This window comes from Labeo rohita, chromosome 13, assembly GCF_022985175.1.
Source record: "Labeo rohita strain BAU-BD-2019 chromosome 13, IGBB_LRoh.1.0, whole genome shotgun sequence".
Lineage (NCBI taxonomy): Eukaryota > Metazoa > Chordata > Actinopteri > Cypriniformes > Cyprinidae > Labeo > Labeo rohita.
The window spans coordinates 13,530,234-13,545,632 of NC_066881.1; the positions used below are offsets into that span (position 1 = coordinate 13,530,234).

Sequence of the window (15,399 nt, forward strand, 5' to 3'; positions counted from 1 at the left end):
ATGCTTATTCTATCTCTTACTTTTTCATATTGTTTTTGACATTTCTAGTCTTTATCTCTCACTTAGTTTTAGTCTTTATCTCTCATTAACCCTTGTTTTCCTGTTCTGGTTTATCTACTTAAATCTACTCAAACAACAAAACAAAGTTTTCAGTTACCAGTGCCCTTAGAAATGTGGTGTTTGTGGTTAGCCGTGGTTAATTTACTCTGTTAATGACTGTGTACAGTAACTGTGGGGTTACTATAGTTTAATTCATCTGCCCATGTGATCACAGCATGTCAGCTCCCATGAGGCCACTCAATATAAAATATAAAAATAGCTTTTATTAGTCTACTTTTATGACTGGGGTCTATCTTAATGTGAGTGGACATGTTAAATATTTCAAAAGCACTATTCATACAGTCAAATGATTAGTTCACTTCCAGAACAAAAATTTACTGTACTCACCCCCTTGTCATCCAAGATGTTCATGTCTTTCAGTCGTAAAGAAATTGTTTTTGAGGAAAACATTTTCTCTTCATGTAATGGACTTCTATGGTGTCCCCAAATTTGAACTTCCAAAATGCAGTTTAAATGCAGCTTAAATGCAGCTTAAATGCAGCTTAAATGCAGCTTCAAACGATCCCAGCCGAGGAATAAGGGTCGATCGGTTATTTTCCAAAAAAATATCATTTATATACTTTTTAACCTCAAACTTTGAGGTTAAAAAGCTTTTGAGTGAACTCTGTTTTTTCCGGTCATGACAGTTAGGACATAAAAAAAAAAAAAAAAAACTCCCATCTCATTTACTCCTTCAACTTTAAAATCATCAAAATCGAGTACATTATCTGTACATTTTTGTTTTGAAAGTGAACTAATCCTTTAATTTCTTTGTGTAATATGTTTTAGTGTTTTTAATGATGAATAAAATACCATTTTTTTACGCAAAGGTGACACGTATGTTTAGCAACCCATATATGCCTCATATATTTGTTGTAAAACTTGTTCATGTAGCAATACTGCCACCTTGTGGTTATTTCAAAAACCCTTTCAACATTAAAACACTGTAATAATTAAGTATTAATCTAAAGCTATACACAACAGTGTGATTTATATATAATGAGCCATTCTTGATGTGTTTACCATGTTATAATATTATATACACTAATGATAAGGTTAGGTTTGGTAAGATTGTTTTGGAAAGAAGTCACTTATGCTCACAAAGACCGCATTTATTGGATCAGTACAGTAGAAACAGTACAATTGTGAAATATTACAATATTAAATAACTGTGTTCTATTTTAATATATTTTAAATTGTAATTTGTTGCTGTGATGTTAAATCTGAGTTTTGAGCAGCGTCTTCAGTGTCACATGATCTTTCAGAAATCATTTTGATATGCTGATTTGTTGCTCAAGAAATATTTCTTCTTATTATCAATGTTGAAAACAGTTGCTTAATATTTTTGAGGAAACCTTAATATATTTTCTTGAGGATTCTTTGAAAAAGTAGTCTTTTGTAACAATCTGAAAGTCTTAACTGTCACTTAAGATCAATTTAATGCATCATAGCTGCATAAAACAAAAAAATTGTACTGAACCCAACATTTTTAGATTTTTATAAATGATGCATGTTATGCATGTCATCCATACAATATGTTAATTGCATGCTATGTATAAGCATGTGCATGTGCTTGCATAAAGTAGGGCCTACCTAATGTGAGTCTGTGATGTCATTTGCATGATGTGTGTGTATTTGTGCTCCCCTAGTCTAGACACCCATCTGAATGTTTACAGGTTATTTCCCTGTGTGCGCAGAATCAGTCAGGACCTGGCCAAGGATCTGGCCATCCTGGCACGAGAGATCCACGACGTGGCGGGCGAGATCGACTCCGTCAGTTCCTCCGGCACGGCGCCCAGCACCACGGTCAGCACGGCCGCCACCACACCGGGCTCCGCCATCGACACGAGGGAGGAGGTACATTAACACCTTACTCACTTTCAAGATGTTTATTAGTTTGCATGGTGCTTGTTCTTAATACTTTTCTTGTTAATTCTCCTTTTTTGCAGCTGGTTGAAAGAGTTTTTGACGAAAGTCTAAACTTCAGGAAGATTCCCCCTGTAGTTCACACCAAAGCCTCAGAGATCAACGGCAGACCGGTGGAGCTTCGTCCCCGGGCCCCGGACAGCCTGGATCCTCAGGCGGCCCTGCGCAGACGTACCTGGAACCGGGATGAGGTGAGACCGGTATGAACCACTTAATTTTATGAAATCTGCCTAATCTTTCGGGTCGCTATGAATGTATGTTAGGGTGTGGTGTTTGTTTTTAAGTGTGTTTGTGGTACCAGATGAGAACTTCTTGTTTAGTATAGCCTGAGTGGTGATGTGAAAACCGATATGATCAGTGTTTTATCGTCTGGATGTTGTTTGTTTGGTAAATTATTGATTGACATGGTCCTGATGATTGTTTTTTCTTTGCAGGCGGTGCTAGACAGTTTATTGCTGACGTCGGTTTCCCAGCTGTCTTCCAAAATCCGACAGTCTGTAGATAAAACTGCTGGCAAAATCAGGTCAGTCATAGAGTCATAGACGTGTACTATTTTGTTTATTAAGCCAAATTACATAAAGGGGCATTCTATAATTGCTGAAAAATTTACAGCAATCAAACAACCTTACATTAAACCAACCATATATTATATCAACACATACTATATTATATTTGTCGTATTTTTTTATTTAATATTAAAGTCACACTGAATAATTGTAAAATGTCATTGATGTTAATGGAAACCAATAACTCCAGGGTATTAAATGTTTAACTTTTTTATTTCTTAATTTTGTCAAAGGAACTATATTTTACAACATTTTGCTACTTATTATTTTGGACTAAAATATAGTTAATGGAGCACATGAAAACAATACCAGTAAAAAGTTTTTGAACAGTAAGATTTTTAATGTTTTTTAAAGAAGTCTCTTCTGCTCACCAAGCCTGCATTGGTTTATTCCAAAATACAGCAAAAGCAGTAATATTTTGAGATATTTTTACTATTTAAAACTACTGCTTTCTATTTGAATATATTGTATAATATTTTAAAATGCAATTTATTCCTGGTCAAAGCTAAATGTTTAGAAAGTAATTAAACATTTGTTTAGAAATGTTTAGAAAGAAGTTATAGAAATAATACTTTTATTTAGCAAGGATGGTTTAAATTGAACGAAAGTGATGATAAAGACATTTATAATGTTACAAAAGGTTTCTATTTCAGATAAATGCTGTTTTTTCTGAATTTTCTATTTATCATAGAAACCTGAAAAAAATCTACTCAGCTCTTTTCAGCACAACAATAATAAATGTTTTTTGAGCAGCAAATCAGAATATTAGAATGATTTCTGAAGGATCACGTAACTGAAGTAATGACGTTAAAAATTCAGGTCTGAAAAAAAAAAAAATATATATATATATATATATATATATATATACATATATATATATATATAACATTTGTTACATTTTTTACATATGAAAACAGAAAACAGATATTTTAAATAGCCCAAATATTTCAGAATATTACTGTTTTTGATGTATTTTGGATCAAATAAATGCAAACATTAAAACATTAAAAATCTTTTGACTAATAGTGTATTTTCATGTGCTAAGATATATATACCCATATATATATATATATATATGTATATATACCCATTACAAAATTAAAATGCATTAAGGAAAATACAAAATCAATACTGAACTGAAACACTGAAATCTGGAATTTTTTTGGCCTTTAGAATTTTTTCAAGGACATACATTTCTTGAAATTTCTGGAATCATGAATTTTCAGTGGATTTAATTTTATTGAGTGTTTTTTCTATTTTAGTGAATTTTGAGAAGCACTGTTTTAAACATTACATTGGTTTCTATAGGAATTTACGGCTGCTAATAGATACATCTCATGGATAAATGTAATCTTTTTGTTTTGTTTTGTTTTTAAATCTATTTAAAAGACAATTTAATAATATAGTAAATTTTTCATTTTTTTTTCATATTTTAAAGGATATTGTTCAAAGACAAAGACAGGAACTGGGATGATATTGAGAGCAAACTCAGTTTGGACAGTGAAGTTCCACTTCCTAAAACTACAAACAAGGTAAGTTCCTTAATGTCAAATGTCTTACAGTAATAGATATTGATTTGTACTTCTGCTAACTATTCTTTATGCCATTTAGGAAATTTCATCTATACTAACAGAGCTGAAGAGGGTAGAAAAACAGCTTCAAGGTAAGACTTACATCAACAGCGGCACAATGCAACTAAATTTAGCTTGCCTTAATAATCATCTAAACTGTCCACATTTCTATTTCTGATATGCTGTAAAACTTTATAATCATTTTTTATTATTTAATATATCTTTAAAGGGATAGTTCACCCAAAAATAAAAATTCTGTCATTAATTACTCACCCTCATGTCGTTCCAAACCCGTAAGACCTTCGTTCAGCTTTGGAACACAAATGAAGATATTTTTGATGAAATCCAAGAGCTTTCTGACCCTGCATAGACACGTTCAAGGCCCAGAAAGCTAGTAAGGACATTGATAAAATAGTCCTTGGGACATCCTTAATTTTATGAAGCTGTGAGCATCGACAACTAACACGGAAGAGAAGAAATTGTTGAATAAGTTGCTTGTGTTCCAAAGATGAACAAAGATCTTACGAGTTTGAAACAACATGAGTGTGAGTAATTATTGACAGAAATTGCATTTTTGGGTGAACTATCTCTTTAAATAACTTCTGACTGTTACATCAGTCAACTTCTGATGTTTTTGCTCTAATTTGAAGTGGTAGCAAAACAAAATACACACTCATTCACACTTCTCTACCCCTGCAGTTATAAACGTCATGGTTGACCCTGATGGAACCCTTGACGCTCTGACAAGCCTCGGCCTGACCAGTCCAACCACCCCCAAACCCAGAAGCAGTCCTGGCTCTCAGAGCATATGGGGGCCTCTGCCCAGTAACGGAGCCCCTCAGCCGCCACCACCAACAACAACAACGATCAACCCCGGCGCAGACAAACCCAGCGTAGGACTCAACTTCAACCGCACACACCCCACCGGAGAGGAAAGTGCCATCGCTAGCAAAAAAAAAAAAAAACTATCTTTTAGTAAACTGGACTAATAAAACTACATACTGTAACGTGTTCCTGAATGGATCTTTTATGTGTATGTAAAATGTTATGTTTTACCCTGTAGTCGTGTAACCTTTAGGATCACACCTGTGTATCTGAACTGACCGCTTAGCACGGCTAAGCAAAACCACACCAAAACACACACAGCTGCATGTGACAGGAAGCAAGTGGCCATCCAAGCCCCAAATGAACTGCCAGATGGATCCTTAGTGAACGGACAAAAAACAACTCCAGTGCCTGTCTGCTCTCCTCTGAGCTTACTTTTCTTTGATATCACGTTCTGCAGTTTACCAAACTGAATTCAGCAAACTATGCGCAAATGTATTTTGAAATTTGTCTATTTAGATAACTGTCATTTTTGGAAAAAGTTTTAGATGTTACATTTTTGTGCGTTCAAGCTATTATAAATTAGCTTAAGGGTCTTGATTTTTTTTTTTTTTTTTTTTTTTTTTTCATCTTCTTTTTGTGGAATGTAATGACTTGTATCATCGGAAACTGAAATATCCATCATTTTATAGTTACAAAAACATAAAGAGAGGGAACTTGCAGACAAATGCATGGCATGCACTAATGGACTGCGCACAAGCGCACCCTGGCTAAAACGATTTTATGCTCCCTCGATCAGCACTGCTGAATCAGCCTTATGACTGTAAGCGCGTGTGTACTAACATTCTGCATAGACGGACGTCTCTGATACCTACTAGCCTTCTTCTCATGAAAGTGTTCCACCTCTCTGTGTGCGTTTACTGTTACCCGTTTCTTTCCTTCTGCTGCTTGGCTGTATTTTTAGGAGGATGTTGGCGGAAGTCTGAACCACTTTCCTGGCCTTTCTTTAGAAGCCCTGTAGGAAGAGTATTTCTGACATATAGTGTAATTGTAGACTTAGACGATAGTGCAGACTGGTACCTGACAGAATACATCCAGTGGGCTTTTCTGTGTGTTCTACATGTATTATGTCACTAAGTGCCCAGTATTTTCAGCTTAGTCTTTCGGTCTTAAAGGACTTGATTCATTGTGATACGGTTTCATTTTGCACATCAAAGGCGTAATGTGAAATGAAGTAGTCGATTCAGGGCACTAAAATGATTAGGTCACCACTAAATCCCGCTGTACTCACTACAAGATGCCTTTTCAGCGGGACGCCCTCTGACAAAACAACCTGTGTGAATCTGCCAGTGTATGAGAGGGTGGACGGCAGATAAAGTGCTTGGTACATCGATTTTTTTTTTTTTCCCTTGTGTGGTTTACACATTGTGTATCATATCAGTGTTTTTTTTTTCTTTTTATTGTTTTTAATGTGTTTTATTTATTTTTGTTTTATTGTTAAGGCACTTTTTTTTCTTTTTTATATAATTTTGCATATTCTCAATAAAGGGGGGAACAGCATATTAAATACAAGTTTTTGTTTAATTTTGAATTCGAGTTGTATGTCGTGTCCCGTGTCCAGTTGGTTTGATAGGGAAATATATAAAATAATGCATGTAATTCTTTTTTTACAAAATATTCTAACACGGGCTAAAACATAGGCAACCATATTGCCATTACACATATTATAGAAATATTTATACAAGACGACATTTCATTCTTTATGGTACATAATGGAAAGTCAAGTACAATACGTTAACACTATGGATCCAGAGCCAAACTTTTCCATGACTTCGCTTGTTCTCTCTTATACTGCTCCAGCTCCTGAGGAAAAAACACACACACAACGAAGAAAAGTTGTAATGCAATGTTTCTTCTTTAGTACGTTAAAGTTAAATGTATGGAAGTCTGTTTCCGCCAGTGAATAAAAAAGTAAAAAAAAGAGATAATTGCAAATTTTTATCACAATTCTGACTTTTTTCCCTTTAAAAAGTCCAGACTTTCTTCCCAGCAACTGCAAGTTATAAAGTCAGAATTGCAAGACAAATCACACAATTTTCAGAAAAAAAAGTCCATATTTTAAGTTTATATCACATAATTGCAACTTTATAACTCACAATTGCAAGTTTTTATCTTTTATAGCAATTCTGACTTTACATCTTGCAATTGTTTATATCATATATTGAGTTTATATATATATATATATTGAGTTTATATCACACAATTCTGGCTTTATAACTTGCAACTGCAAGTTATTGAATTAAAATTGTGAGATATAAATTTGCAATTCTGGGAACATAGTCTTTTTTTCCCCCCTCAAAATTGGACTTTATAACTTGCAGTTGAGTTTACATCACACAATTCTCAGAAAAAAATGTCAAGAATTGTCATGCAATTCCAATTTTATAACTCACAACTGTGCATTTACATCACGCAATTCTGACAAAAAAAAAGTCTGAATTGCGAGACAAACCCGCATTTGCGAGAAAAAAAGTCAGAATTGAGAGATAAACAAGAAATTTCTCAAAATTAAATTTATATCATGCAATTCTGAAAAAAAAAAAGGTCAGAATCATGATTTTATATGATGCAATTCTGACTTTATAACACAATTGCGAGTTTGTATCATGCAGTTGTGAGAAAAAAGTCAGAATTTTGAGTTTGTCACGCAATTCTGACTTCATAACTCACAATTGTTAGTTTATGGGTCATTCCACAAAATCTGTGCCTTTTGCATCCCTAAGAAATAATCAAACATAGATTTAATATAGCAAATTAATATGCAATTTACAAATATAACAATACTATGTATGCTTTCATCAATATTAGATAACGAAATATTATTTTAAATAATTTAAATAGCATATATGCTGGTAAGGGTAAGGTTTTTGGTCCGTCGCTCGACGCTCACTATACTTTTTTCTTTTTCAGCAGGACTTTTATTTTGCAAAATGAAGGCACAATAATATAAAAATCACATTTGCACAATGTTCTAAATACAGTCTCATTGTTAAGTGATGTTTTTGGCATAAGTATGCATTTTTTCTATTAAATATAAATCATTTTATTGGTGTCCCCTGATTTCATGTCAGCTCTGTTACCCTCATCTAAAAATTATTGTAAAATAACGTACAGCCAAGTGACATGACTTCTAGGAGGCTACATCATCTCTCAAATTATTTCGTACATGTAACATAACCAGTATCTACAAGTAAAATCCTTTCAAAGTGTACAATATGTGCTTTTGTGAACTTGACTATTAGCTAGCAATTAGAAAATTTGTTTGAAATTGTCACTGTCAACCTGTTACTTTTTAGAGTAACAGGTCTTGACATGTGGGTGTGCAATTAATTAGGTTTGACTATTTTTTTAAAGACTGTCTGTGCAAATGTAAACATTTTAAAGGTCACCTTCAGCATATTATTGAGCTAATGCCTATATCATTTAGTGGCATATGAGTTCTAATTAAACTAAAGTGTTCGGTAACGCTTGTGTCGGTGACAGATGACAAAAATACCAAAACATGAGGTAGAAAAATAGTCATAAAATAATAAATTACATAGCCTGAGATTACACAATACAATTTCTTGTCATTTTCAGGTGTCAGAATTTCATGGATGTTTAAAAAAAAAAAACAAATTCTCCAAGTGAAAAAGGCATAAATTTCATGGAATGACCCAAGCAATTCTGAGAGAAAAAGTCAGAACTGTGACTTTATATCTTGCAATTACGAGTTTATATCAAGCAAATTCTGAGGGAAAAAGTCTGAATTTGTGAGATACTAACTTGCATTTACGAGAAAAAAGTCAGAATTGCAAGGTTTTTTCTCATAACTCTGACTTTTTCTCACAATTGTGAGTTTATATCACGCAATTCTGACTTTACAACTGGCAATTGTGAGTTTATGTCACGCAATTCTGAAAAAAAAAGTCTATATCAAGTCTATTTCTATATAAGTCTATATAAAGTCTATTTCTATATCAAGAAAAAAAAGTTTATATCAATTCTGATCTTATAACTCGCAATTGCGAGTTTCTATCACACAATTCTGAGAAAAAAAGTCAGAATTTTTATTTATTTTTCAGAGTTTTTATTTTGCAGTTTTGACTATTTCTCACAACTCTGAGTTTGTATCACACAATTCTGAATTGTGAGAAAAAGTTGCAATAACCTGCTTTATTTTTTATTTACTGGCAGAAAGAGGCTTCCCTAAAACCTTCTTAAAAACTAAAAACATGCTATGAACTTGTATTTCAAACTTGTGTAGAAAATCATTCAATTATGATATTATTTATATTTTTAGTTATATTTAAAAATACAATTTACATTTTTTACTCTGTACAAAAACTGCATTCTGAGCAGGTGAATCTGTGCAATAGTAACCCTCTGCCTCATATTGGCTGATGATTGCAATCACTAAGCACTCAGCAATAACAGCTTAAATCAAAGGTGAGAAGCTACTGGAGGGCAGTGAGTGTGAGGTACAGGGTAACTTTCGGTCAAATAATGTAAAACAGTCTGGACAATCAGTTAATGGCTATAACAGCACAGTAATAACTCTCAGTTTTATTGCAGGGTTATATATACACAAACATGCCTAGAGGTTACTAAAGGACAAATATTTGCTGAAGGGTGATTTTAGAGTGACAGTAAACATGCTTCTTGTACCTGGTCTTTCTGGGCTCTGATAGAGTCTATAAGGGGTTCACTGTACTGAGGGTCTTTGGCAGGATCTTTCAGCTCCTTACGCTCCTTGGTGTTCTAAAGACACAAAGGTCAAGGATCAGACAGACATTATTATACCATTATTATTGTTGTTTAAAACAAAAAAAACTTACCTCAGGTGGGAAAACCCTTTCAAAAACCTTCTTCCAAAGATCTAAGGGGTTTTTGGCATGAAGAGTCCCGATATCAACATCAGAAGTTACAGGCGGCCCTAGAAGATGAATGAATTAAAATATTTTGAACACCCACATATGAGTACATGACAAATTAATGTATATAAGTGCATTATAATTGTGTTTATAATTTTTTTAAACCTTTTTAATTTGAGGTAATAAAAACTGAACGTACACTACCAGTCAAAAGTTTTTGAACAGTAAGATTTTTAACGTTTTTTTAAAAGAAGTCTCTTCTGCTCACCAAGCCTGCATATGTTTGACCCAAAGTACAGCAAAACTGCAAAATTTAAAATAACTGCTTTCTATTTGAATATATTTTATTCCTGTAATTCCAAAGCTGAATTTTAGCATCATTACTCCAGTCACTTGATCCTTCAGAAATCATTCTAATATTCTGATTTGCTACTCAAAAAACATTTATTGTTATTATTATTGTGTTAAAAACAGTACAATTTTTCCAGGTTTCTTTGATGAATAGAAAGTTCATAAGAACAGCATATACCTGAAATAGAAATCTTTTGTAACATTATAAATGTCTTTATCATCAATTTTGATCAATTAAAGAATCCTTGCTAAATAAAAATATTAATTTCTATACAAAAAAAATGATCTTTGGATCTTTGTATTCATCAGAGAATCCTAACAAAATTTACTCAACTGTTAACTTAAATATTGACACTTTAATAATAATAATCAGAAAAAATGTCTCTTGAACAGCAAATCAGCATATTAGAATGATTTCTGAAGGATCATGTGACACTGAAGACTGGAATAATTACGCTAAATATTTAGCTTTGATCACCGGAAATAAATTACATTTTAAAATATATTCAAATCAAAAGCAGTTATTAAAAATTTTAAAATAGTTCACAATACTGTTTTGCTGTATTTTTGATCAACTAAATGCAGGCTGGTAGTGTATAACAATATATCTGTGATAATTATAATTGCAATTAAATAATTTATTATTATCAATAAACATTAACATCACAACCACAACAGTAGTACAATATTTTACCAATCTGACTAAGGGAGTCAAAGCCTGCTGGAATAGCCAGTGGTTTGCTGGTGTCAGTAGAGACTGACTTTCTAAAAGAATAAGGGAAAGCCATGTTTTGTGTTAATATAGTCACTAATTGTCACTTTAATAATGAAAAATATCTTACATCTGAAGCACAAGAGAATAACAAAAGGTTCATACGGTCTTTCAGTCCCAAATGCCAGCTGATTAACAAAACTCCTGCTTTTAGACATCGTAGCTTCTGACTTGCTGCTGGTGAGCTACGGACAGACAAAGTGCACACAAATATAACACTAACCAGAGAGAAAAACAAATGCTAAATGTGTGATTTAGTAAAGCTTGGTTATGCCATAAAAGGGCTGTCAGTTTATAGTTTCTCAGTTGCTCTCCGAAGCTACAAATTTCTATAGGTTATGACCCATGATCAGTTTTCAAAACCACATTCTGAAATTCTGTAGTATGAGGTCAGCCTTACGATTAATGAGGCTCCATAAAAGTGGGCTATGAAGCGCAGAGTCTTACAAATCACCTTTCTCTTCTCTGAATCAAAGTCCTAGAAGAAGATGGATAGATAAAATTTAAATTATGAATGTAATATCAGGTAAGTTTGTTTGATTAGAGCTGACTTTATAGTTAAGATGTAACTAAAAAAAGGTAATGCTTTGACATGTTAACTGTTGCATATTATATTGTTCTGCATGCTATTAAAAACCTAGAAAGCAGCATTAAGTGTATATTGTAGAAAGCAAAAGCTATATAACACAATGAGATTTTACCTGAAAGATGTCAAACTTGCTTCCAACTATGAGAAGAGGAACAGGGAAAGGGTTGATGAGCTCTCGGTCCTGTTAAAAAGAGAATGTTTCATGTAATAGACTGAAACATTCAATTTCAAGCTTCATTTACAGCAATTATGTTACTCTCTCACACCGGATAGTCCTTGTGGAGGACTCGTGGGACTCGTTGTTTGCCAGATCTGGATTCTCCTGTCTTCTGAAGTGAAGCACACACTTTTTCCACCTGACTTCGAGCTGAATCCAGAAGTCTTTCCATGGTCTCCCACAGAGCATTGGGTTTAGACAGATCCAGAACAAGTACTACAGACAAAGAACTATACAAACAAGCACAACTGATCTGAATTTGTTGCATTTGGAACATGTATGGAAGTTCATTTCCACCACTGAATAAAAATTCAGATATTTCTGAGAAAAAAGTCTGAATTGTGAGATAAAAAGTCACAATTACTTTTTTTATTCAGTGGTAAAAACTGAATTCTGAAAAAATCTGAGTGAAAATTACCATAGAATTTTGAGATATAAATTCAGAATTCTAAGAAGAAAGACTGATTTGTGAGATATAAATACAATTGTAAAGAAAAAAGTCTAAATTGTTAAAAAGTTGCTATTACTTTTTTAAAAGGTTGCAAGTTTATATTTATTTAGGTGGTGAAAAAAGAATAGTAAAATGTACACTGAGAATTCTGATAAAAAAAAAATCTAAATTGCATTTAGCGCTGTTGTGCTCTGGGCATCCCGTGTTTGAGTCCCGACTCGAGGACCTTTCCCGATCCCGGCCCAGATCTCTTCGTTTCACTTCCTGTCCTTTCTGATCTCTCCTGTCCGTAATAAAGGCAAAATGCCAAAAAAAAAAACAAAAAACAAAAACAAAATTGCAAGATGTAAACTCACAATTTTGAAAAGAAAATTGTGAGATATAAATTCACAACTGTGAGGAAAAAAGATCTGAATTGTGAGATATAAAGCTGAAATTACCTTTTTAATTTTTATTTTGTGGTGGAAACGAAAAAATCCGGAAATTTGTAGAAAAAAGTCGAATTGCAAGACATGAAAATTCTAAATTATAGATATAAAATAGATATAAAAGATTCTAAACGATCTAAATTGCGAGATGTTAATTCACAATTACAAGCAATACAAAAAAAATTATCTGAATTGTGAGATAAAAAGTCACAATTGCCTTTTATTTATACAGTAGCGAAAAAACTGAATTACGCAGCGTAAATTCAGAAATCTGAGAAAAAAATCTGAATTGTGAGATATAAACTCAGAATTCTAAGAAAAGTCTGAATTGTTAAAGTTGCAATTACATGTTTAAAAAGTTGGAAGTTTATATTTATTTAGGTGGTGAAAAAAAGAATTGTAAAATATAAATCGAGAATTCTGATTAAAAAAAAATCTGAATTGCAAGATGTAAACTCACAATTCTGAAAAGAAAATTGTGAGATATAAATTCAAAATTATGAGGAAAAATATTTGAATTGTGAGATATAAAGCTGCAATTACCTTTTTAATTTTTATTTTGTGGTGGAAACAGAAAAAAAATCAGGAAATTTGGAGAAAAAAATGTCGGAAATGCAAGATATAAACTCAGAATTCAAAGAAAACAATCTAAACTGTGAGATGTTAACTCACAATTATGAGCAATACTGAAAAAAAAGTCTGAATTGTGAGATAAAAAGTCACAATTATCTTTTATTTATTCAGTGGCAAAAAAAATGAATTACGCAACATAAATTCAGAAATCTGAGAAAAAAATCTGAATTGTGAGATATAAACTCAGAATTCTAAGAAAAGGCTGTGAGATATAAACAACTGTAAGCAAAAAAAATTGATTAATTCAGAATTGTGAAGAAAAAAGATCTGAATTGTGAGATATAAAGCTGCAGTTAACTTTAAAATTTTTATTTTGTGGTGGAAACAAAAAAAGTCGGAATTGCAAGATATAAACAAATTCAAAGAAAACTAAACTGCGAGTTAACTCACAATTACAAGCAATACTGAGAAAAAAGTCTAAATTGTGAGATTAAAACTCACAATAATTTATTATTGTTATTTTATTTTATTTTTTTTTACTACCGCAATTCAATTTGAATCAAATTCAAATCCTGCCTGAATGAGTACACAGTGTTCGCAAGTCTAACCTGACATTATCAGCCGTGATGGGAATCTGCACTAGGTCTGATAAGGAAATTCCTCCTCCCAATTCCCACAGATGAGCAATGTCTTTAGGCTGCAGAGAGGAGATTAAGGTACATTTAGAGTATATATCAATTAGGAAATTCTGTTTTTTTTCCCCTATAACACACTAAAGATAATACTCATACCGTATTATGCCCTCTTGCACGTCTACCAAAAGTGTACTCCAGTGCAAGAGTAGGTTTAGCTGCCTCATCTCTGGTTTAAAGGGTAAAACATACACATGTGAGGATGACAGGAAAACTCTTAAAAATGTACTTAAAAATTTGTACTGTACAGTATGACATTCTAACTTACCTATCTAGAAACCGCAGTAATATTGTTGTCTTACCCTAAAACAGAAATGCAGTGTAAAATATTGTGTTGGCTAAAATATTTTAATTGTTTGGTTTTAGCACATACATTTTTAAGCATTACCAGACCTAAAAGACCTGAGGTAGGCCTAGAGTGATGTATTGAAGGCAAACATACCCCTGCTTTACTGCCCATGAAGAAGACTGTTCTCTGTGTGGGAAAGTGTGCGTCCTCTTCAGCCTCCTCTTCATCTGTCCTGCTCTCCCTACTGCGCACTTCCGCTTCAGCAATATCCCATAAAGTATCCGAACTACGAAACAACATCATCTAAATAGCAGCATCTGCATGTTTACAAAAGAATAGCTCGACTCTCTCCCTCTCTCTGGGTAAGCTACATAAGTGAAATGCGGATAAAACAATGTTGTGTATAATACGTCAACCAGTAGCTTACCTTATTTTAGGCATTATCACTCTTTGTTCTTAAAAAACCTGACGTTAAATAGTTTACGCCTGGTTTCATCGAAGAAACGGGTTTGGATTCAGTTCAGTCCTCTGTTCTACTGATGCTTGTAGACTGAAGGAGACGCTTGATTACCGTTGTGAGGGGCAACGTCACTGTTTGATGATGTAATACGTCTAGTGCACTATGGGAAATGAAGTTTGGCTTCATTTCTTCAACTAATTTTCTTTTCTGTCTCGCGTTCACTCTTTCCACGCGGAATTTATCCACCTTATTTTTTTAACGTGGAAGTACAGTGCAGTGTTTTATTTTAACATTTATTACTTCATGAAATGTCTGTAGTCTATTTCTGTAATAGCCTTTACATAGACCTACATAAAAAAAACCCTACAATTCTATTTGAAAAAATATTATTTCATTTGTATTTTTGATCAATATATGTATTAATACTTTTGCTTGTAAGTAATACTTGGAGTGTTTACTTGCCTTGAGCTCGAGAATGTTTTACTTACATTGGTTGATTAGTTTTTTCTGTGTTGAAATTCTTATTATTTAAACATGGTGGCAGTTTCTAGCTTGAAAGAAAAATAATTTTTCTAACATCTTTGCAGCAACAGTTTTTATGGGTCCAAAACCACCTTGGGTGTGCATGATTTTCTGATAATTAAATTGTCATTCCCTACAATTATTTATTTATTTTT

General features: G+C 33.0%; 2 protein-coding genes across 2 annotated transcripts in view; one reads left to right on the forward strand and one right to left on the reverse strand.

Moving 5' to 3' along the window:
- Nucleotides 1-6,559, forward strand: part of cep170aa (centrosomal protein 170Aa) — a 46,810-nt gene extending 40,251 nt beyond the window's left edge. The window contains 6 exon segments of the mRNA XM_051126036.1: nucleotides 1,797-1,956; nucleotides 2,049-2,216; nucleotides 2,460-2,548; nucleotides 4,030-4,123; nucleotides 4,203-4,254; nucleotides 4,862-6,559. Coding sequence (XP_050981993.1) covers nucleotides 1,797-1,956; nucleotides 2,049-2,216; nucleotides 2,460-2,548; nucleotides 4,030-4,123; nucleotides 4,203-4,254; nucleotides 4,862-5,151 — 853 coding nt within the window. The 3' untranslated portion in view covers nucleotides 5,152-6,559.
- A 109-nt stretch (nucleotides 6,560-6,668) lies between these two features.
- On the reverse strand, nucleotides 6,669-14,832 carry dync2li1 (dynein, cytoplasmic 2, light intermediate chain 1). The gene is made up of 13 exons (XM_051126037.1): nucleotides 14,690-14,832; nucleotides 14,416-14,548; nucleotides 14,242-14,276; nucleotides 14,073-14,142; nucleotides 13,890-13,978; nucleotides 11,879-12,059; nucleotides 11,725-11,793; nucleotides 11,424-11,501; nucleotides 11,129-11,208; nucleotides 10,946-11,016; nucleotides 9,865-9,962; nucleotides 9,695-9,787; nucleotides 6,669-6,850 (listed from the first exon to the last, which is right to left on the reverse strand). The coding sequence occupies exons 1-13, from the start codon at nucleotides 14,701-14,703 to the stop codon at nucleotides 6,788-6,790; spliced, it is 1,074 nt and encodes a 357-aa protein (XP_050981994.1). The 5' UTR covers nucleotides 14,704-14,832; the 3' UTR covers nucleotides 6,669-6,787.
- Nucleotides 14,833-15,399: the final 567 nt, after the last annotated feature.

Bases quoted from the DNA above. Each gene is read 5' to 3' on its own strand.
- dync2li1 (XM_051126037.1), bottom strand. The intron at 12,060-13,889 runs GTTAGACTTGCG...TTGTTTGTATAG, and splicing joins ATCACGGCTGATAATGTCAG to TTCTTTGTCTGTAGTACTTG. The intron at 6,851-9,694 runs GTACAAGAAGCA...TTTTTTCCTCAG, and splicing joins TCAGAGCCCAGAAAGACCAG to GAGCTGGAGCAGTATAAGAG.